The sequence below is a fragment of the Chiloscyllium punctatum genome, chromosome 45 (assembly GCF_047496795.1).
Source record: "Chiloscyllium punctatum isolate Juve2018m chromosome 45, sChiPun1.3, whole genome shotgun sequence".
Taxonomy (NCBI): domain Eukaryota; kingdom Metazoa; phylum Chordata; class Chondrichthyes; order Orectolobiformes; family Hemiscylliidae; genus Chiloscyllium; species Chiloscyllium punctatum.
The window spans coordinates 58,440,291-58,463,519 of NC_092783.1; the positions used below are offsets into that span (position 1 = coordinate 58,440,291).

The following is a 23,229-nucleotide window of genomic DNA, read 5'->3' on the forward strand; positions in this document are numbered from 1 at the left end:
ATAAGGTTCCCCACTGTAAACTATTGCACAAAGTAAGGAGGCATGGGACTGAGCGTGATTTAGTGGTTTGAATCAGAAATTGGCGAGCTGAAAGAAGACAGAGGGTGGTGGTTGATGGAAAGTATTTATCCTGGAGTTCAGTTACTACTGGGGTACTACAAGGATCTATTTTGGGTTCACTGTTGTTTGTCATTTTTATAAATGACCTGAATGACAGTGTAGAAGGTAAGGTTAGTAAATTTGCGGATGTCATTAAGGTCAGTAGAGTTGTAGACAGTGACGAAGGATGTTGTTGGTTACAGAGGGACATGGATAAGCTGCAGAGCTGGGCTGAGAGGTGGCAAATGGAGTTTAATATGGAAAAGTGTGAGGTGATTCACTTGGGCTTGAGTAACAGGGTTGCAGAGTACTGGGCTAATGGTGAGATTCTTGGTTGTGTAGATGAGCAGAGGGATCTCGGTGCCCAGATACATAGATCCTTGAAAGTTGCCACTCAAGTTGATAGGATTGTTAAGAAGCCATATTGTTTGTTAACTTTTATTGCTAGAGGGATTGAGGTTCGGAACCATGAGATCATGGTGCAGCTGTACAAAGCTTTGGTGCGGCCACATTATGAAGTATTGCACACAGTTCTGGTCACCACATTATTGGAAAGATGTGGAAACATTGGAAAGGGTTCGGAGAAGATCTACTAGGATGTTGCCTGGTATGGAGGGAAAGTCTTACGAGGAAAGGCTGAGGAACTCGAGGCTGTCTTTGTTCAAGAGAAGAAGGTTGAGGAGCGACTTAATTGAGACATATAAAATAATCAGAGGGCGAGTTGGTTGGACAGTGAGAGCCTTTTTCCTCAGGTGATGATGGCTAGCACAAGGGGACATAGCTTTAAATTGAGGGGTGATAGATATAGGACAGATGTCAGAAGTATTCTCTTTACTCAGAGAGTAGTGGGGTGTGGAACACTGCCTGCAATAGTAGTAGACTCACCAACATTAAAGGCATTTAAATAGTCATTGGATAGGCATATGGACAAGAATGGAATAGTGTAGGTTCGATGAGCTTCAGATGGGTTCCACAGGTCAATGCAGCATCGAGGACCGAAGGGCCTGTACTGCAAAGTTATGTTCTATGTTCTGTTTCTCTATCCACAGATGCTGCCAGACCTACAGAGTTTCTCCAGAAATTTCTGATTGTATTTTAGATTTCCAGCACCGGAAGTATTTTCTTTATCAGAATCCACTCATCCTTTCTGTCCCCACCCACCCTTCACCTTATACAATGTCCTTCAATCTTTCATCATTTGTTAAACACAACTTCTACCATCATTTTCCACATGGGGAAATGATCACAATTGCGCTATTGGTGACAGCAATGTGAATAATTGTAATATTAATTGGTTGAAATAAAACACCCCCTGCATAGTCTTGCAGTTTGAGTTTCAAACTTTTCAATGAATGCCAATTGGTTGTGATTGGTGTAGACTTATCATTGTCATGTCTATGTCAGTCTTAGGCTTCAAGCTATTGAAAAGTCAATAATATTCCCAAAGTTTATTTTGCTTTGGGAGAGTATTTCCTCTGATACTGACTTAGTTTCTTAGAAAAGTAACCCACTGGCTTCTCCTGGCTGACCATCAGACAGGACTGCATCGATCCAAGTCACTGACCAATCACCATTTTGCAAGGTCTTGAAAATTCGGGGATGCCAATACCGGTTCATTTGTTAGGATTGCCTTCAGCTTCTCAGAAGCAGCCCAACATTTCACTAGCCATACCACTTCTGTTTGTTTCCTTTGCAAATGTGACAAAGGTACAGGTGATGCAAATTATGTATACATTCCTAAATACCTCATGCTATCTCATTTCTTTCTAGGAACAGGTTTTCACTGTTCTTGGCAACACCTGTCCTTATCTTAGAATACTGCAGGTAAAATACTCTTGTTTTCATAAATTCACCTTTGGTTAAATTTATCACTGAGCCAGCCAGCTACAATTACTTGAAAAGATCTTTTACTTGTCTCACACGCTCTGCCCATGTGTTGCCACATCTGACAACCTCATTTAAATAAACGATACAGACTTCAGCTTCGATTTGATTTATAAACCTTTGGGATGTAGCTAAGGCATTCTTTCACCCAATGGCATCACTCATTATCGGTATAGCCCACTTGGTGTGACATTGTTAATGTTAATAGCACTCCCCAATATTCCTTCAATAAATCAATCTTAAAAAAACAATGAGGCATCACCAACTCTGTCAATACAGGATTCTACCTATGAAACTTTGTACAAATCTGTTTTTGTGAGTGTATTTACCTTTCTGTAGTCAATATAAAATCTAGTTGATTTTTCTGATTTAGGAACTAAACCTTCACTTACATTACCCTACGTGCTTGTGAGAGTCTTTCACTTTGCCACTTTCTATCCTTTTCGAATTAATGCAAAAAAAGGTTTTGATTTCCATTGTCATTAGCCATTACTGCTACCTATCTAGCATTTGCAACCCTTTAATCCTTAATACAAGTTCTTAATATAGAAGGTGGTAAATCTTTAAATTCCTGTAAAAGAATAATCCCTCTGAGGACTTCATACATGGTTTCAACATCTGATGCCCATCAAAATTACTTTGATTAACTCTTCCATATTTAATATAGGTTTTTCCAGGCTGTCTCCTTAAATTCCAAAACCTTAATGTATTTGCCTCAGGCACTAACTCACATGCAGCCAATATCATTCTTATTACAGCGTTATTATCTTTTGAAACCTCCTCAAACAGTAAAACATGGTGAATTCTCCATACTTTACCTGTCAACTTATTCTGCCTAGACAATGTCCAGATTCTCTTTGACCAATTAGTATGGGCTGAGGTTAAAAACAGGAAAGGAGAGGTCACCCTGTTGGGAGTTTCCTATTGGTCTCCGAATAGTTCCAGAGATGTAGAGGATAAGATAGCAAAGATGATTCTGCATAGATGTGAGTGTGACAGGGTAGTTGTTATGGGGTCTTTAACTTTCCAAATATTAACTGGGAATACTATAGTTCAAGTACTTTAGGTGGGTCAGTTGTGGTCCAGTGTGTGCAGGAGGGTTTCCTGATACAGTATGTAAACAGGCCAACAAGGAATGAGGCCACATTGGATTTGTACTGGGGAATGAACCCAGCCAGGTGTTAGATTTGGATGTAAGTGAGCACTTTGGTGGTAGTGACCACATGTTTACTTTAGCGATGGAAAGGGATAGGATATACTGCAGGGCAAGATTTATAGCTGAGGGGATTCAAGATGTGGCCAACCCAGTAGGTCTGCTTTGCTGAGCTCTGCACCAGAACCCAGACAAAGCGGGACACTAAACCTCCCTTTACTACTTAATGTACTGGAAATAACCATTTCTTGACCCCTAGAACTATCTAGTATCAGTTTGAAATTGTTAGGAAAATGATCAAAGGGAAGAGATCACGAGGATTGCATCAGGCAGGGCACCCCCCCCTCCCCGCCTCTGCAGCAACAGACACAACTGTGGCCACAGTGTCGGCCTGCACAACCGCCCCAGGGACTCGCCTGTAAAGCAGAACCTGATCTCGGAGTTTGTGAAACTCCGAGAAGAAGATCAATTCTTCGATGGAGGAGACCCGGGCCAGGCTTGAATCGCTCTCAGTCAGACTGCAGAGGCATGACTAGGAGATCCTGCACCTCGGACAGCGTGTCGGGGAGACGGAGCAGCGAGCCACGGCTTCTGAGACCACGGCGGAATCCTCAGCGGGTCGAGTTCAGGCCCTGGAACGGCGGGTGTGGACCTTGGAGGAGCAGGCCAATGACATCGAAAAAAGAGGCCGTTGGAAGAACATCTGTTTAGTGGGGCTTCCTGAACTAGAGTAGGAAGGCCAGCTCATCAGCTTCTTGGAGCAATGGCTCCCGCAGTTTCTGAAGCTGGAAGCTGAGGTAGGCCGGGTGCAGGTCGAGCGGGCCCACCGGGTCGCAGTACACAGGCCCGGATCAGACCAGCACCCCCGCCCAGTCCTAGTGTGGCTCCAGCATTGTGGAGACCAATAAATTATGCTGGAAGCTTCTAGAGCACTGGGGAAGTATATAAAGACTATAATATATAAAGGATCACGAATTATGCTTTACCGAGACTTTTCTCTGGTCGTAATTCACAGGAGGAAGGCTTTTGATGAGGTAAACAGGTGGCTGAGAGACATGAATATCCAATATTCTGTTAGATATCCAGTGATACTGCACTTCAGCCACAGAGATTCACCAGAAAAGGCAAAGGACTTTCTTGGATGCTTTCAAACACACTGACTGGCTTGAATATTATGGACAATTATGCTTATTTTGTTTTTTCTCTTTAATTTGCCTTGTTTACCTGGTTGTTTGGGGGTAGTCTTGTTTTTTTTAATATATGTCAGGGTCATAATTATTTCCCCTTTTTTTTCTGTCCTCTCCCTTCTCTCTCTCTCTTCCTGTCATCCTTTGTTTTCCTGTTTTTTTTCTTATTATTTCCTTTTGTTCTTCTTTTCTGGTTTGGGATGGGGGAGCGGTGGGAGGAGGTGTGGAGAGGTTTTTGTTTTGTTCTACCAGGAGTGCCTAGCTTTACAGTATGGAGGGGAGAGGGTTGAGTGCCCACCTTTGGCTTTCTTGTTATAAGACCTTTGTATATTTTTCCTACTTTGTGTTGTATGGAGCGGGGACATGGCCTCAGCTGGAAGGAGTCATGGTGGGGCTAATGGGTGGTATGAGCGCTCCCCTGTGGTCAAGGGGGAATGTCTCCTTTCATTTATGTTATATGTTGGTATGTTGTAGAAGTACCTGTTAGAAGTTTTGATCTGGTAGTTTTGGAACTTTTAAACTTATACGAACTGTTTATGGTTTTCACTCGGCGCGCTCTGAGTGGGGTTCTTCCTCCCCGGGGGTCTCGGACTGTTTCGGATGATCATGGCTAGCCATTCATTTAAATGATGCACCTGGAATGTTAAGGGGTGTCATTCATCAATTAAGAGGAAAAAGATAGTGTTAAGCCTTAGAAAAGAGAAGGTTGATGTAGCCCTGTTGTAAAAAACACATTTAACTGATAAGGAGCATTTGAAGTTGCAACAGGAAGGATTCAGCCAGGTGTTTTTCTCATTGATTTGAAAAGTAGAGGAGTTGTTTTTCTCATTTGGAAGAACCTTTGGTCTCAAATGCCCGGCCAAATAAGGGATGAGTGCAGGCGATTCATAATTCTTAAAGCTTTAATACATGGAGAGGAATATGGGATTCTGAATGTATATTGCCCTCCAGCACATCCCCTTAAATTCTTAACGGTTGCGCTTTCTAGATTGATGGCCCTTGAAGCACATCATACAATTATAGGGGGGGACTTTAATCCTATTATTGACCCTGAGGGTGACAGGATGCCTAGGGGTCTTGTGGGTATGTCCCCGCAATTCAGGCAGTTGGTGGACCTGAACAGGGAGTTGGGGGTTCGTGGACGTGTGGAGATGTCTTCACCCTGAAGGTAGGGATTTTACCTTTTTTTCTAATCCACGTAAGTGCTATACTAGAATTGACATGTTTTTTGTCCCATTGACCTTTTCGAACTCGGTGCTGTCTTGCAGAGTAGGGAACATAGCCGTTTGTGATCATGCGGCAGTGTGTATGGAGGTCAAGGCCGGAGGGGGTGGGACGGATTCCTGGCACTGGCGCATGGACCCTTTCCTCCTGAAAGATAGCAAGTTTGTAGAGTATTTTTCGTGGGAGTTTAAAATCTTTTGGGATATTAATTTAGGTCTGGCCAGCAACCCATCGGTGCTGTGGGACACTGCCAAGGCTTATGCATGGGGTTTGATCATTTCTTACTCAGCAACTGGGAAGCAGCAGAGGAGAGAGCAGCAGCGTTTACTCAAGGCTTGCCTGAAGGCAGCTGAGTCAGCATACTTTGACAGACCGCCTGTAACTAAATTGCAGTGGATCACAGCCCTCAGGGCTAATTTGAATGCTGCACTCACCCAGACAGCAAAGACGGAAATCTCTTTTGCAAAACAGAGATTATTTGAGTATGGTGATAAATTGGGTAAATATCTAGCAATCTATCACATCCATCAGAGAGAGTGCTGGTACTCTTACTTGCAATGCTAAAATTATTAATGCAGCATTTTGAAAGTTTTACTTTGAGCTGTACTGGTCAGAGGGCTGAGAGGACAGAATGATGAAGATGGAATCCTTTTTTAAGAGCCTGGACCTTCCGGGTGTAACCTCAGAGCAGGCGTCCTTTCTAAGTGTGCCCCTGACAATTCAGGAAATACATGAGGCAATGAGGCTGCTCCAGAGTGGTAAAACACCTGGCCCAGATGGATTTCAAAGTCAGTTTTATAAGGAGTTTAATGACGAGCTGCCTAGGCCACTCTCGGATATGTACAATTACTCATTCAGTCAGGATTGCTTCCCATCTTCTTTGATAGAAGCAAATATTTATCTTATTCTTAAGAAAGGAAAAGCGTCAGAGGATTGCACTTCATACAGGACCATTACGTTACTGAACATGGATTTTAAAATCTTGTCAAAAATGTTGGCGTTAAGGCTGGAGAGGGTATTGCCTTTTATTGGAAAGGAGGGCCAGATGGGTTTTCTTAAGGGTCATAGGTCTACCAACAATATTAGAAGAGTATTAAATATGGTCAAAATATGTCAGCAAAGATTGATCCCGGGTTTGGTAGTCTCTCTGGATGCAGAGAAAGTATTTGATTGGGTGGAGTGGCTGTACCTTTTTTATGAACGATTTGGTCTATGAAGGGTTTTAGCCAAATGGGTGACAGTGTTGCATAGTGATCCGAAAGCAACGGTTCTCACTAATGGTATAAGGTCTGATAGTTTTAGTGATGACAGAGGTTGCTGTCCAGGGTGCTGTTTCTCACCACTATTATTTACATTGGTGATCGAGCCATTGGCAGGAGCCATCCTGACGGATCCCAATATAACTGGCCCAGAGGTAGGGTCAGTTAGACATAAAGCCACCCTCCATGCGGATGATGTCCTTCTCTTTTTAATCGATCCAATGACATCTGTGCCCTGCTTAATACAAACGATTAATCTATTTGGTTTGTTTTAAGGATATAAAACTAATTTCATGAAATCGGAGGCCATGCCTGTGGGGGGGTCTTACTAGTATATGTAATTTTAGTGATGGAACCCATTTCCCCTTCTGGTGGTCACAGGGAGGTTTTCTGTATTTAGGTATTTTTATCACCCCGGTCTTCGATCAATTATATAAAGTATATAAATTATATAAAGCCAACTATGTGCAGTTGCTAGAGAAGATAAGGCAGGACCTTCAGCGCTGGGAAGACCATCTGCTATCTTGGTTGAGCAAAATAGCTTTGCTTACAAAAAAATGTTCTTCCTTGTTTATTATATCCTATGCAAATGCTCCCTTTGATGCTGCCAAAGCAAGCACTACAGAAACTTTACAGTTGGCTTGGATCTTTTATCTGGCATCATAGGCGGCCTCTTATTAAGCTGGATAAATTGCAGCTTCCACAGGAGAGGAGGCGTTTAGATTTTCTGGACTTTAAGAAATACCAATTGAGTTCTTGCTGTTTGTCATTTTTATAAATAACCCGGATGAGTGCATAGGAGGATGGGTTAGCAAATTTATGGATGACATTAAGGTCGGTAGAGTTGTGGATAGTGCTGAAGGATGTTGTAGGTTACAGAGGGACGTAGATAAGCTGCAGAGCTGGGCTGAGAGGTAGCAAATGGAGTTTAATGTGGAAAAGTGTGAGGTGATTCACTTCAGAAGGAGTAACAGGAATGCAGAGTACTGGTATAATGGTAAGATTCTTGGTAGTGTAGGTGAACAGAGAGATCTCAGTATCCATAGATCAAAGTTGCCATCGAGGTTGATAGGACTGTTCAGAAGGCATATGGTGTGTTAGCTTTTATTAGTAGTGTCACAAAGCTGATCCCTTTTCCCTGAAAGCTGTTCCTTTTTTCAAGAATGCTGTACCTTTTTTTTCAGAGGGGTAATAAAACACTCTTGGTGCTGATTAGATTGGTTTGGTACAGAGATTAATGGGAATTGAGAGGCCTTTTTGTTTATATGTAAACAGATGAGACTTCAGGCCAACATGGTCATCTTTTAGAAGTGACCTGTGTAATGAAAGGGGTGTGGTCAGCTCTCTAGCTGAGCAGTTCCGTTTAGAACTAGTCAGGAGTTTGACCGTGAGCTGTGTGGAAATAAACTCTCTCTCTCCTTCTGCTCTTCTAACTTCATCCTGTAAGCATTTATTCCATTTTTTTACTTTTTTAAATCAAGTTTGCTTATTGGAACTGTTGTGTATATTCGGAATAGCATAGTTAAGTCTAGTTTGGATTGACTGAGTTCTGTAGGGGTTCTTTATTCTGTTCTTTGTGTTTCATTGTGTAATTTTGTGAATAAATGTTTGTCTGTTTTAAAATCTAGTAGTCAACCTTGCTCCGGGTAATTTTTACTGTATACTTACCGAAACAAGTTGAAACATTATGGTCTGGGTTGCCTGCTTAAGAATGTTTTGAGTGGTCTGGCCTAGTCCATAACTGCATCCACCTGGACACCCCGCGCTGGCCTATTACCTGCCCTCGACCTCTTCATTTCCAACTGCCACCTGGACATTAACCGCCTCAACCTGTCTACCTCCCTCCCCCACTCCAACCTCTCACCCTCACAACACGCAGCCCTCCAATCCCTCTGCTCCAATCCCAACCTCACCAGCAAGCCAGCGGAAAAAGGGGGTGCAGTGGTAGTTTGGCGCACTGACCTCTACACCGCTGAAGCCAAACGTCAACTCGAGGACACCTCTTCCTACTGCCCCCTCGACCATGACCCCACCCCCCATCACCAAACCATCATCTTCCAGACCATACAGAACCTCATCACCTCAGGAGATCTCCCACCCACAGCTTCCAACCTCATAGTCCGGGAACCCCGCACTGCCCGGTTCTACCTCCTTCCCAAGATCCACAAGCCTGACCACCCTGGCTGACCCATTGTCTCAGCATGCTCCTGCCCCACTGAACTCATCTCTACCTACCTCGACACTGTCCTATCCCCCCTAGTCCAGGAACTCCCCAAATACGTTCAAGACACCACCAATGCCCTCCACCTTCTCCAAGACTTCTGTTTCCCTGGCCCCCAATGCCTCATCTTCACCATGGATATCCAATCCCTCTACACCTCCATCCGCCATGACCAGGGCCTCCAAGCCCTCCATTTTTTCCTCGCCAGACGTCCCCAACAGTACCCTTCCACCGACACTCTCATTCGTTTGGCCGAACTGGTCCTCACCCTTAACAATTTCTCCTTTGAATCCTCCCACTTCCTCCAGACCAAAGGGGTAGCCATGGGCACACGTATGGGCCCCAGCTATGCCTGTCTCTTTGTTGGCTACGTAGAGCAGTTGATCTTCCGTAATTACACCGGCACCACTCCCCACCTCTTCCTCCGCTACATTGATGACTGCATTGGCGCCACCTCGTGCTCCCACGCGGAGGTTGAGCAATTCATCAACTTCACCAACACATTCCACCCTGACCTTAAATTTACCTGGACCATCTCTGACACCTCCCTCTCCTTCCTGGACCTCTCCATCTCCATTAATGACGACCGACTTGACACTGACATTTTTTACAAACCCACCGACTCCCACAGCTACCTGAATTACACCTCTTCCCACCCTACCTCTTGCAAAAATGCCATCCCGTATTCCCAATTCCTCCGCTTCCACCGGGTCTGCTCCCAGGAGGACCAGCTCCACCACAGAACACACCAGATGGCCTCCTTCTTTAGAGACCGCAATTTCCCTTCCCACGTGGTTAAAGATGCCCTCCAACGCATCTCATCTACATCCCGTACCTCCGCCCTCAGACCCCACCCCTCCAACCGTAACAAGGACAGAACGCCCCTGGTGCTCACCTTCCACCCTACCAACCTTCGAATAAACCAAATCATCCGCCGACATTTCCGCCACCTCCAAACGGACCCCACCACCAGGGATATATTTCCCTCCCCACCCCTTTCCGCCTTCCGCAAAGACCGTTCCCTCCATGACTACCTGGTCAGGTCCACGCCCCCAAACAACCCACCCTCCAATCCTGGCACTTTCCTCTGACACTGCAGGAACTGTAAAACCTGCGCCCACACCTCCCTCACCTCTATCCAAGGCCCTAAAGGAGTCTTCCACATCCATCAAAGTTTTAACTGCACATCCACTAATATCATTTATTGTATCCGTTGCTCCCAATGTGGTCTCCTCTACACTGGGGAGACTGGGCGCCTCCTAGCAGAGCACTTTAGGGAACATCTCCGGGACACCCGCACCAATCAACCACACTGCCCCATGGCCCAACATTTCAACTCCCCCTCCCACTCTGCCAAGGACATGGAGGTCCTGGGCCTCCTTCACCGCCGCTCCCTCACCACCAGACGCCTGGAGGAAGAATGCCTCATTTTCCGCCTTGAAACACTTCAACCCCAGGGCATCAATGTGGACTTCAACATTTCCTCATTTCCCCTTCCCCCACCTCACCCTAGTTCTAAACTTCCAGCTCAGTAACTGTCCCCATGACTTGTCCAGACTTGTCCTACCTGCCTATCTCCTTTTCCACCTATCCACTCCACCCTCTCCTCCTTGACCTATCACCTTCATCCCCTCCCCCACTCACCCATTGTACTCTATGCTACTTTCTCCCCACCCCCACCCTCCTCTAGCTTATCTCTCCACGCTTCAGGCTCACTGCCTTTATTCCTGATGAAGGGCTTTTGCCCGAAACGTCGGTTTTGAAGCTACTTGGATGCTGCCTGAACTGCTGTGCTCTTCCATCACCACTAATCCAGAACCTAGTCCATAACAGTACAGTGATTGAGTTTCAGAGCCATGAGGTAATGCTGCAGCTGTACAAAACTCTGGTGCAGCCTCACTTGGAGTATTGTGTACAGTTCTGGTCACCACATTATAGCAAGGATGTGGAAGTTTTTAAAAGGGTTTCAAGGAGATTTACTAGGATGTTGTCTGGTATGGAGGGAAGGTGTTACGAGGAAAGGCTGAGGGACTTGAGGCTGTTTCATTAAAGAGAAGAAGGTTGAGAGGCGACTTAATTGAGACATATAAGATAATCAGAGGGTTAGATAGAGTGGATAGTGAGAGCCTTTTTCCTTGATGATGATGGCTAGCACGAGGAGATGTAGCTTTAAACTAAGGGATAATAGATATAGGAGAGATGTCAGAGGTAGTTTCTTTACTCAGAGAGTTGTAGGGGCATGGAAAGCACTGCCTGCAACAATAGTAGACTTGTCAGCTTTAGGGACATTTAAATGGTCATTGGATAGACATATGGATGATAATGGAATAGTGTAGGATAGATGGGCTTCAGATTGGATTGACAGGATGGCACAACATTGAGGTCCAAGGGCCTGTACTGCACTGTAATGTTCTATGTTCTATAATTCATTTGCCTCAAGGACATAATGATTCCCTGTATTGCAATCCACTCAAATTTTGGCAGGGCCCGTACATATTTAAACATTTCCTGTTCGGACCTTAGATTGTAAATTAGATTCTCCTCACCAGAGTCTGCATCAGGATCTGATATTGCTTTTTCAACTCCAAGACGTTAAACTTAAAATCCCTATCTCTCACTTCCTTTTCTCTCTGCAATTCTGATTCGAGTCTTCTAATTCTCATTTTTTTAATTTCCATTTCCCTTTCCTTATTTTTCTCTACTCTTTCTTTGTCTTTTTCTGCTCTTTGGAATTCCATCTCTAGCTTTTTTTATCTATTTTTTCTGTCCCAGCTACTTCAACGATGACTGAATATCATCTGACCCTGATGCTGCATTATCTACTTTCTCTTCTATTCTGCTAAACCCAAGTGCTGTGCTAATCCTTCAGTTGTCTGTCTTCTTCACGTTAGTAAACACAACCATCCTCAAATTACGAGCCAATTCAAGTAACTTGTTTTCAGAAATTTAGTTCAGGGTATCAGGGGGACAACGCTGCAGAAAATCTTTTGCTATTTGTTATTTGTATAGAGGACCTGGAGTTTTCTTTATCTTTATCACTTACCTACATCCCACTTGGGAAAGTATGCTGATTCTCAAGTCTCACCACTCCCAAGGTCACTACAATCAAAGCTTGCAAAATTCCCAATTTACCTATCTGTTTGAATGAAGTTAACAGAGAATGCTGACAAGGTTCCTGTACTCAACAAGGACTACTTTTTATTACCAGTAAGTAAACTTTAATCACAAATTATCAGCTATGAACTATTAACATATATCTCTGGTTAATACTCTAATCCCCATCTTTAAAATCACTACGCACACACACGTGGAAAGTAACAGAAAATAGCTCTTATGGATGGAGGATAAATAAAAAGTTAGGAACTCCTCTTAAAAGCACCAGTCCACAATGAGACATTTGTTGAGCCATTCATTACATTACAGTGTGGAAACAGGCCCTTCGGCCCAACAAGTCCACACCGACCCGCAACTCGCCCATACCCCTACATTTACCCCTTACCTAACACTACAGGCAATTTAGCATGGCCAATTCACCTAACCTGCACATCTTTGGACTGTGGGAGGAAACCGGAGCACCCGGAGGAAACCCACACAGACACAGGGAGAATGTGCAAACTCTACACAGTCAGTCGCCTGAGGCGGGAATTGAACCCGGATCTCTGGTGATGTGAGGCAGCAGTGCTAACCACTGTGCCACCGTGCTGCCCACTTGGTAAGATTTTAGAGTCATACAGCATGGAAACAGACCCAACCAGTCCGTGCTGACCATAATCCCAAATTAAATTAGTCCCACCTGCCTGTGTTTGGTCCATATCCCTCCAAACCTTTCCTATTCATGTATTTATCCAAATGTCTTTTAATAAGTGTCCTTTCCATTCTTCATCATCTTTCTCCAGGTTCTTGCACTTGTTCACAGGAGATACAGTGTGATTGGTACACTAACCACAAAGTTTTGTAGTTATTAGGTAAATATAATGGTTGATGGCAACAGGTCGGAGAAAATAATTGGAGTTCTTTGAGTTTCAGATATTTTTACTGCAGAGGGGGAGAGACACATTACCCGTCCTTGCAGCAGTTCAAAGGTTTCTCAATGTATTATTCACACGCATAAGCTGTTCAGCTGCCCAGGAACCAATCAGAGAGTTGTTGTCCAAGACTGGTCACAATTGCACAGCTACCAGCTGCTGTTGGGATCACACTCTGCACGTACCCTGGTGATATGTCATCTACAAACAGTTTTCCCCCACTGAACAAAGCAGCAGTGTCAACATCCCAACAATGACTTGTATATTAAAATGTTGCCACTCCTTCCGTACTACTTTGTTTTTCAAATGGTGTCTTTTTCTATTTTAGTTCACGCTTGAGAAAACAGGAAATAAAATGACACGGTCTTGCAGTGTAAATGGCTGACATTGAAGGGCAGAGGTGCATCCTAAATATTTGCTGTGCTCTTTCTCCATAGTTTCGTTGCTGAAGAATCTGAAACATGCAAACATTGTCACTCTGCACGACATCATTCACACTGACCGCTCACTAACCCTCGTCTTTGAGTACCTGGTAAGTCATTAAAGTGGGCCAGCTCACTCACAATCTTTCTTTTAATTCGAAAATAAGTGTTCTTTTTGTAAGTTCCATTCCGAACACGTCTTTTGTTTTGTACCTAGGGGCCATAAAACTATTTGACGGCAGGATTAGGTACAGTGTAAAGCTATTGTCACGACACCACAGCTTCCCCAAGTGTGGGTCCAAAACTGTAGAGGTGATGGGCTCCAAGGCAGCAATGGTTGCTATGGAGATTTGACAACTGTTAACATTTACAAAGCCCCATTAATTCCTTGCATTGTTTCATTGTGGGTGAGGGCTACCTGGTTGAAGTTTTGAGGCCTGATTCCTGTCCTGAAAACAGCCATGGGTGATATATTAGTAATGTCACTGGACTGTTAATCCTGAGGCCTAGAAAATTCAGTGGGCATATGGGATCAAATCCAAGCATGGGACTTGTGAAACTGAATTCCAATCAATAGCTTTGGAGTATAAAACTAGTCACTAATGGCTCCCACAAAATTATCATCATTTGCTGTAAAAGTCAAGGTTCAGTAATTGTCATTAGGGAAGGAACTTAACCATCCTTACCTGGTCTGGCCTACATGTGATTCCAGAACCGCAGAAATGTGGTTGGCCTTTATCTGCCCTTTGAAATGGCCTTATGAGCAATTCAAGGGCAATCAGAATGAACTAGCTTTGTCAATGATTCCCATCACAGAATAAAAAAGACCTGTGGTAAATGGGATGCTTTTTAGTTAAAGATCCCAGCAATATAAAGATCATCAGCAACCCCCCTTTCCCTTGATCACAGCAGTCCACCCACCCACTCCTCCCACCCCACTCTTACCCCTCTGAGGTCATGGTCATTTTCAAGCCTCAAACTGGAGCCTGGCTGGGAAAATATTTGGGGAGTATCTCTCCATACTGTCTCAGCCGGACAGTATAACCTGATTAGAATAAAGCTCATTTTTGCATCAACCTTACTGCAGTGAGTGATACTCTTGTTCCTGAGTCATAGAATCCCTGCAGTGTGGAAGCAGGCCATTCAGTCCATACTGACCCTTGGAGAGCATCCAACCCAGACCCACTCCATCCCTGTAACCCTGCATTTCCCATGGCTAACCCACCTAGCCTGCACACCCCTGGATACTTTGGACAATTTAGCATGGCACATCCACCCTAACCTGCACATCTTTGGACTGTGTGAGGAAACCAACACAGACATGAGGAGAGAACTCCACATAGACTGTCACCCAAGGGCAGAATTGAACCCAGGTCCCTGGTACTGTGAGGCAGCAGTGCTAACCACTGGACCACTGTCAGAAAGTTTTAGGTTTAAGTACATTTATGGAGATTTCCCCATACAATCTAGGCAGTTGTTCTGAGAGAATGCTTCCCTGTTGGATGTGCAGTTTCTGGTTTGAGGTGTTAAACAAAGGCCTTCTCAGATGGATGTTAAAAGATTGCTTACCACTATTTGAATGAGAGAGCAGCATTTCTAAATTATCTGATCATTATAGCATTATTGTTTGTGGGAACTTGCTATGTACAAATTTGTTGCAAATATAGTTCCCTACATTATGTAGTAACTGCACATCACGAGCATCTCAATTGTGCTTAGGGACTTCCTGAAGTTGTGAGAAGCTATGAAAAGTAGGCACCAGGGTGGAGGACTGTGAAATAATCATAGAAATGAAAGTGGACAGAGCAAGTGCTAGAGGGTTTGGCAAAAGTGGATGAGCTGTTGAGAGAGTCAAGGGAGTAGATATCAAGTGCTCTGGCAGTAATTTTCAAACTCTTTCTGTCACACATGAGGTACTGATGATTGGAGGATTGCTAACATTGTCCATTATTAAAAAAAGGAGGAAAGGATAGTCGAGAAATTACAGGCCAATCAGTCTAACCTGGTGGCAGAAAAATTGGTTAGATTAGATTCCCTACAGAGTGGAAACAAGCCCTTCGGCCCAACCAGTCCGTACCGACCCTCCGAAGAGTAACCCACTCAGACCCATTTCCCTCTGACTAATGCACCTAACACAATGGGCAATTTAGCATGGCCAATTCACCTGACCTGCACATCTTTGGATTGTGGGAGGAAACTAGAACACATGGAGGAAACCCATGCAGACACAGGGAGAATGTGCAAACTCCACACAGACAGTCACTCGAGGCTGGAATCGAACCTGGGACCCTGGCGCTGTGAGACAGCAGTGTTAACCACAGTGCCACTGTACCGCCCCCTTTAATTATTAGAAAGAATTCTGAGGAACAGAATATACCTGCTCTTGGAGAGACATAGATTAATCAGAGATAATCAGCATGGATTTGTTCAACATAGAAACATAGAAGATAGGAGCTGAAGGAGGCCATTCAACCCTTTGAGCCTACTCCACCATTCACCATGATAATGGTGAATTGTCCAACCTAATAGCCTAATCCTACTTTCTCCCCATAACCTTTGATCCCATTCGCCCCAACTACTATATCTAGCCACCTCTTGAATACATTCAATGTTTTAGCATCAACTATTTCCCGCGGTAATGAATTCCACAGGCTCACCACTCTCCGGGTGAAGAAATGTTTCCTCATCTCCGTCCTAAATGATCCACCTTGAATCCTCATACTGTGACCCCTGGTTCTGAGCACACTCACTATCAGGAATATCCTCGTTGCATCTACCCTGTCTAATCCTGTTAGAATTTTATAAATCTCTATGAGACCTCCTCTCACTCGTGTGAACTCTAGCGAAACCATCCTAACCTAATCAATGTCTCCTCATACGTCAGTCCGGCCATCCCCGGGATCAGCCTGACAAACCTTCGCTGCACTCCCTCAAGAACAAGAGCATCCTTCCTCAGAAAAGGAGTTCAAAACATGTTTCATAAATTTGAATTAACTTTTGAGGAGGTAACCAGGACTGTTTATGGCGGTAATGCATTTGCTATGCTTACATGGACTTCAGCGAGGCTTTTAGACCACAGATTGAGGCCATTCAGCCCAAAGAGCCTGATCTGCCATTCCATCATGGATGATATCTTTCTCAACCCCATTCTCCTGTCTTCTTGTAACTTTTGATCCCCTTAACAATTAAGAACCGACCTATTTCTCTCTTAAATACATTCAATGACTTGGCCTCCCCAACCTTCTGTGGCAATGAGTTCCACAGAGCCATCACCCTCTGGCTGAAGAATTTCCTCCTCAGCTCCTTCACTCTGAGGCTGTTTCCCAGTGGAAGCATCTTCTCCATGTTTACTCAATCCAGGCCTTTCAGTATTCTTTAACTTTCAATCAGATTCTCCCCTCATCTTTTTAAACTCCATCAAGTACAGACCCAGAGTTCTCAATTGCTCCTCCTATGATAAGCCTTTCATTCCCAGGATCATTCTTTTAAACCTCATCTGGACCCTCTCCAAAACCAACACATCCTGCTGCAGATACAGGGCCTTCCTTTGATAAGGTCCCTCTTGGTCAAGAAAGTAAGAGTGCATAGTATCCAAGGCAAAATGGCACTTTGGATCCTAAATTGACTGAATGGCAGGAAGCAGAGGCTGATGGTAGAGGGATGTTTTTGTGACTGGAAGTGGGGTTCCACAGGGCTTGGTGCTAGGGCCTTTGCTGTTTGTGGTGTACATTAGTGATGGATTTAAATGTAGGGGTGTAATCTAGAAGTTCATGGACAAAAGGAAAATTGGTAGGATGAGAAGTAGTGAGGGGGGTGGTCATAAACTGCAGAAGGGTACTCAGGTGAGTAAAGCAGTGGCAAATGGAGTTCAACCTGAAAACATGAGGTGCTAACAAAGGATGGGAATACACCAGGAATAGTGGGACACTGGAAAGATCAGTCAGACCTTGATGTCCCTATCCACAGATTCCAGGGAGCAGAGCTGGTAAATGAGGTGGTTAAGAAAGCATATGGGATATAATTGCCTTTATTAGCTGAGGCATAGGATACTCAAAGGTAGGCTAGGACTGCTTTCTTTGATGCAATGAAGGTTAGTAGGGAACCAGATTCTGAAGGGCACAGATAGGGTGAATGGGGAGACACATTTTCCATGAGTACAGGGGTCAATAACCAGGGAGTCATAGAGTTAAGGTAAAAGGTAGAATGTTAGGAGGAGAGTTGAAGAGAATTATTTTCATTCAGAGGGTGGTGGGAGTCTGGAATAGAAGTAGAATTGGCTATAGAATTAGAATTAGCTTTATTGTCACATGTACTTGTGAGTATAGTGAAAAGTTTACAAGTTGTCACTTATGGCCCTAACTTAGGTACAAAGATATCTAGGTACAGGTTCTTAAGTACAAATCATTAGGGAAAAAAAATAGAAAAATAAAGAAATAAAAAGTTCAGAATTACAGTCCTTTCACTCCAGTCGGTGCTGGCACCTAGCCTCTAGACTACAAAAGGAATAAAGAAGAAATCAGACAAATGGAGTCTATCTTCTGAACAAGGGGTCTACAATCACAAATACATGGCTTTTGCAAGGTCTCTGCAAGGTCCTGCAGCCAGAGGGGTTCTCTCCAGACACTGTCATCACTGCAACCCAGTCCATGCTTCAGGCACCACCACTGCCAAAGACCCCCCCCACGTCAGACCCTGAGTCCTGAGTTCATGCTGCGGGCCTATTGCAGCCGGGATTCCTCTTCTGGGCACCATCATGCCCACGTCTGGCGACCCATTGAGTCCCTGAGTCCAGGCCCTGGGCCTACTGTGGCCCTGCTCTGGACTACCAGCACTGCCACATCCAGTGACACACCGAATCCCTGAGTCCAGGCCCCAGCACTGCCACATCCAGTGACACACTGAATCCCTGAGTCCAGGCTCTGGGCCTACTGCAGTCAGAATCTTCACTCCGAGCATCACCAACCCCACAACCAGCCGACACTGCTCTGGCTTCCCCACAGTGTCAGAAGATGAAGAAAAAAAGAGAAAGAAAAGATGAAAGAAGAAAACAAAATGTAGAAGCAGATAGAGTGGGCGAGTCCGGGCTCCTGGGTTTAAAGAGCCCACACACTCCGCTGCTACTCTGCCTCCATCTTGAGAATTCACTGCCTGAATGACTGGTTGAGTCAGAAAGTTTGTAACACTGAAGCAGTATTTAGATATTCACTTGCATTGACATGGCCTCCAGCATGATGGGCCAAGAGCTGGAAGACATAATTACAGTTAATCAGGTCTTTGTGGATACAATGGTTAAATGACCTCCTCTGTACCTTAACCAACGAAATCTCTTTGATTTGACCTTCTAACGGTGATGTTTCAGGAGTGAGAGAACTGCAGAAATGACCTCCCACTGCTAGATGTCACCGTATCCATTTATTTTGCAGGACAGTGACCTGAAACAATACATGGACAACTGCGGGAACATCATGAGCATGTACAATGTCAAGGTGAGAAAAACGTCCAGTTTGTTTGAGCCATGGGACTTTTCCAAAATGGAAAACAAAGGTCAGAATTCTGTTTGAAGCATTCCTGTAAGCTGTATGGTTAACAACTCTGGTATAACTTTGGGGGATTTAGTCTTGTGGACCCCTGTTGTGAATTGTCAACTCGCATGCATTTCACTATTGGTGTATCCTTTAGACATTGTCAAGTTTAGAGTGGTGCTGAAAGCACAGCAGGCCAGGCAACATCTGAAGAGCAGGAAAATTGACATTTTGCGCAAAAGCCCTCATCAGGAATTCACCATTCCTGATGAAGGACCTTTTACCCTGTACAGAGAGCAGCTTTCTGTGAGAGATATTGTACAGAGAGCAGCTTACTGTCAGAGATACTGTACAGAGAGCAACTTTCTGAGAGAGATACTGTACAGAGCAACTTTAGAACATAGAACATAGAAAAATACAGTGCAGTACAGGCCCTTCGGCCCTCGATGTTGCGCCGAGCGAAGCCTACCTAACCTACACTAGCCCAATAACCTCCATATGCTTGTCCAATGCCCGCTTAAATGACCATAAAGAGGGAGAGTCCACCACTGATACTGGCAGGGCATTCCATGAACTCACAACCCGCTGAGTAAAAAATCTACCCCTAACATCTGTCCTATACCTACCACCACTTAATTTAAAGCTGTGTCCCCTAGTAACAGCTGACTTCATTAGTGGAAAAAGGTTCTCACTGTCAACCCTATCTAAACCCCTAATCATCTTGTACACCTCTATCAAATCTCCCCTAAACCTTCTTTTCTCCAATGAGAAAAGCCCCAAGTGCCTCAGCCTTTCTTCATACAATCTTCCTACCATGCCAGGCAACATCCTGGTAAACCTTCTCTGAACTCGTTCCAATACCTCCACATCCTTCCTATAATATGGCGACCAAAACTGCACACAATACTCCAGATGAGGCCGCACCAGAGTCTTATACAACTGCAACATGACCTCAGGACTCCGGAACTCAATTCCTCTACCAATAAAGCCCAGTACATCATATGCCTTCTTCACAGCACTTTCTGAGTGATACTGTACAGAGAGCAGCTTTCTGTGAGGGGTACTGTACAAAGAGCAGTTTTCTGTGAGAGATACGGTACAGAGAGCAGTTTTCTGTGAGAGATACGGTACAGAGAGCAGCTTTCTGTGAGAGATACGGTACAGAGAGCAGCTTTCTGTGAGGGGTACTGTACAAAGAGCAGTTTTCTGTGAGAGATACGGTACAGAGAGCAGTTTTCTGTGAGAGATACGGTACAGAGAGCAGCTTTCTGTGAGAGATACGGTACAGAGAGCAGCTTTCTGTGAGAGATACGGTACAGAGAGCAGCTTTCTGAGAGAGGTACTGTACAGAGAGCAGGTTTCTGTGAGAGATACTGTGGAGAGAGCAGCTTTCTGTGTGGGATACTCTACAGAGAGCAGCTTTCTGTGAGAGATACTATACAGAGAGCAGCTTTCTATGAGAGATACTCTACAGAGAGCAGGTTTCTGAGAGAGGTACTATACAGAGAGCAGCTTTCTATGAGAGATACTCTACAGAGAGCAGCTTTCTATGAGAGATACTGTACAGAGAGCAGCTTTCTGAGAGAGGTACTGTACAGAGAGCAGGTTTCTGTGAGAGATACTGTAGAGAGAGCAGCTTTCTGTGTGGGATTCTCCACAGAGAAGCTTTCTGTGAGGGTTATTTTACAGAGAGCAGCTTTCTGTGAGAGATACTGTACAGAAAGCAGCTTTCTGAGAGAGATCCTGTACAGAGAGCAGCTTTCTGTGGGAGATACTGTACAGGGAGCAGGTTTCTGTGAGAGATACTCTACAGAGAGCAGCATTCTGTGAGAGATCCTGTACAGAGAGCAGCTTTCTGAGAGAGGTACTGTACAGAGAGCAGGTTTCTGTGAGAGATACTGTACAGAGAGCAGCTTTCTGTGAGAGATACTGTACAGTGAGCAGCGTTCTGAGAGAGATACCGTACAGAGCAGCTTTCTATGAGAGATACTGTACGGAGTGCAGCTTTCTGTGAGGGGTATTTTGCAGGGAGCAGCTTTCTGTGAGTGGCACTGTACAGAGAGCAGCTTTCTGTGAGTGGCACTGTACAGAGAGCAGCTTTCTGAGAGAGATACTGTACAGAGAGCACCTTTCTGTGAGGGATACTGTGCAGAGAGTGGTTTTCTGTAAGACATACTGTGCAGAGAGCAGCTTTCTGTGAGGGGCACTGTACAGAGAGATAGTTTTTGTGAGAGTTACTGTACAGAGAGCAGCTTCATGAGAGAGATACTGTACAGAGAGCAGCATTCTGTGGGAGATATTGTGCAGAGACAGCTTTCTGTGAGGGGTATTTTACAGAGAGCAGCTTTCTGTGAGGGGCACTGCACAGAGAGCAGCTTTCTGAGAGAGATACTGTACAGAGAGCAGCTTTCTGTGAGGGGTACTATACAGAGAACAGGTGAGAGATTCTGTAGAGAGAGCAGCTCTCTGTGAGGTGCACTGTACAGAGAGCAGCTTTCTCTGAGAGATACTGTACAGAGAGCACCTTTCTGTGAGGGATCCTGTGCAGAGAGCAGCTTTCTGTGTGAGTTACTGTACAGAGAGATACTTTTTGTGTGAGTTACTGTACAAGGAGCAGCTTTCTGAGAGAGATACTGTACAGAGAGCAGCTTTCTGTGAGGGGCACTGTACAGAGAGCAGGTTTCTGTGAGAGATACTCTATAGACAGCAGCTTTCTGAGAGAGTTATTGTACAGAGAGCAGCTTTCTATGACGGGCATTGTACAGAGAACAGGTTTCTGTGAGAGATACTGTACAGAGAGCAACTTTCGATGAGGGGCATTGTACAGAGATCAGCTTTCTGTGAGAGAAACTGTGCAGAGAGCAGCTTTCTGAGAGGGATAGTGTACACAGAGCAGCTTTCTGTGAGGGATACTGCACAGAAAGCAGCGTTCAGTGAGAGTTACTGTACAGAGAGCAACTTTCTGTGAGGGATACTGTACAGGGCACAACTTTCTGTGAGAGATAGTTTACAGAGAGCAGCATTCTGAGAGAGATACTGCACAGGGCGCAGCGTTCTATGAGAGATACTGTACTGAGAGCTGCTTTCTGTAAGAGATACTGTGCAGAGAGCAGCTTACTGTGAGAGATACTGTACAGAGAGCAGCTTTTTGTGAGAGATACTATACAGAAAGAAGATTTCTGTGAGAGATTCTGTGCAGGGAGCAGCTTTCTGAGAGAGATGTTGTACAGAGAGCAGCTTTCTGTGAGGGGCTCTGTACAGACGTCAGTTTTCTGTGAGAGATGTACAGAGAGCAACTTTCTGTGAGGGGTACTGTGCAGAGAGCAGCTTTCTGAGCGAGATATTGTACAGAGAGCAGCTTTCTGTCAGTGATACTGTACAGAGAGCAGCTTTCTGTGAGGGGTATTTTACCGAGAGCAGCTTTCTGTGAGAGTTACTATACAGAGAGCAGCTTTCTGTGAGAGTTACTGTACAGAGAGCAACTTTCTGAGAGAGATACTGTACAGAGAGCAGCTTTCTATGAGGGGCATTGTACAGAGAGCAGGTTTCTGTGAGAGATATTTACAGAGAGCAGCGTTCTGTGAGAGATACTTTACACGGAGCAATTTACAGAGAGAGATACTATACAGAGAGCAGCTTTCTGTGAGAGATAGTGTACAGAGAGCAGCGTTCTGTGAGGGGCACTATACAGAGAGCAGCTTTCTGAGAGAGAAAATGTGCAGAGAGCAGCTTTCTGAGTGAGAAAATGTACAGAGAGCAGCTGTCTGGGAGAGATACTGTACCGAGAGCAGCTTTCTATGAGAGATACTGTATAGGGCACAGCTTTCTGTGAGAGATAGTTTACAGAGAGCAGCTTTCTGAGAGAGATACTGTACAGGGCGCAACATTCTATGAGAGATACTGTACTGAGAGCAGCTTTCTGTGAGAGATACTGTACAGGGCGCAGCTTTCTGAGAGAGATGTTGTACAGAGAGCAGCTTTCTGTGAGAGATAATGTGCAGAGAGCAGCTTTCTGTGAGGGATACTGTACAGAGAGCAGCTTTCTGTGAGAGATACTCTACAGAGAGCAGCTTTCTGTGAGGGATACTGTACAGAGAGCTGGTTTTTGTGAGTGGCACTGTACAGAGAGCAGCTTTCTGTGAGAGATACTGTAGACAGAGCAGCTTTCTGTGATGGATACTGTACAGGGAGCAGCTTTTTGTGAGAGATACTGTGCAGACAGCAGCTTTTTGT

At 44.7% G+C, this 23,229-nt stretch overlaps 1 protein-coding gene across 3 annotated transcripts in view; it reads left to right on the plus strand.

Annotated features, from left to right (window-relative positions):
• The window catches only part of LOC140467472 (cyclin-dependent kinase 18-like), a 129,735-nt gene that overhangs the window by 73,926 nt on the left and 32,580 nt on the right, over window positions 1-23,229 (plus strand). For all 3 annotated transcript variants that reach the window (XM_072563876.1, XM_072563875.1, XM_072563874.1), the window contains 2 exons: window positions 13,490-13,584; window positions 18,898-18,960. In XM_072563876.1, the coding sequence (XP_072419977.1) occupies window positions 13,490-13,584; window positions 18,898-18,960 (158 nt within the window). The remainder of the gene's footprint in view (window positions 1-13,489; window positions 13,585-18,897; window positions 18,961-23,229) is intronic.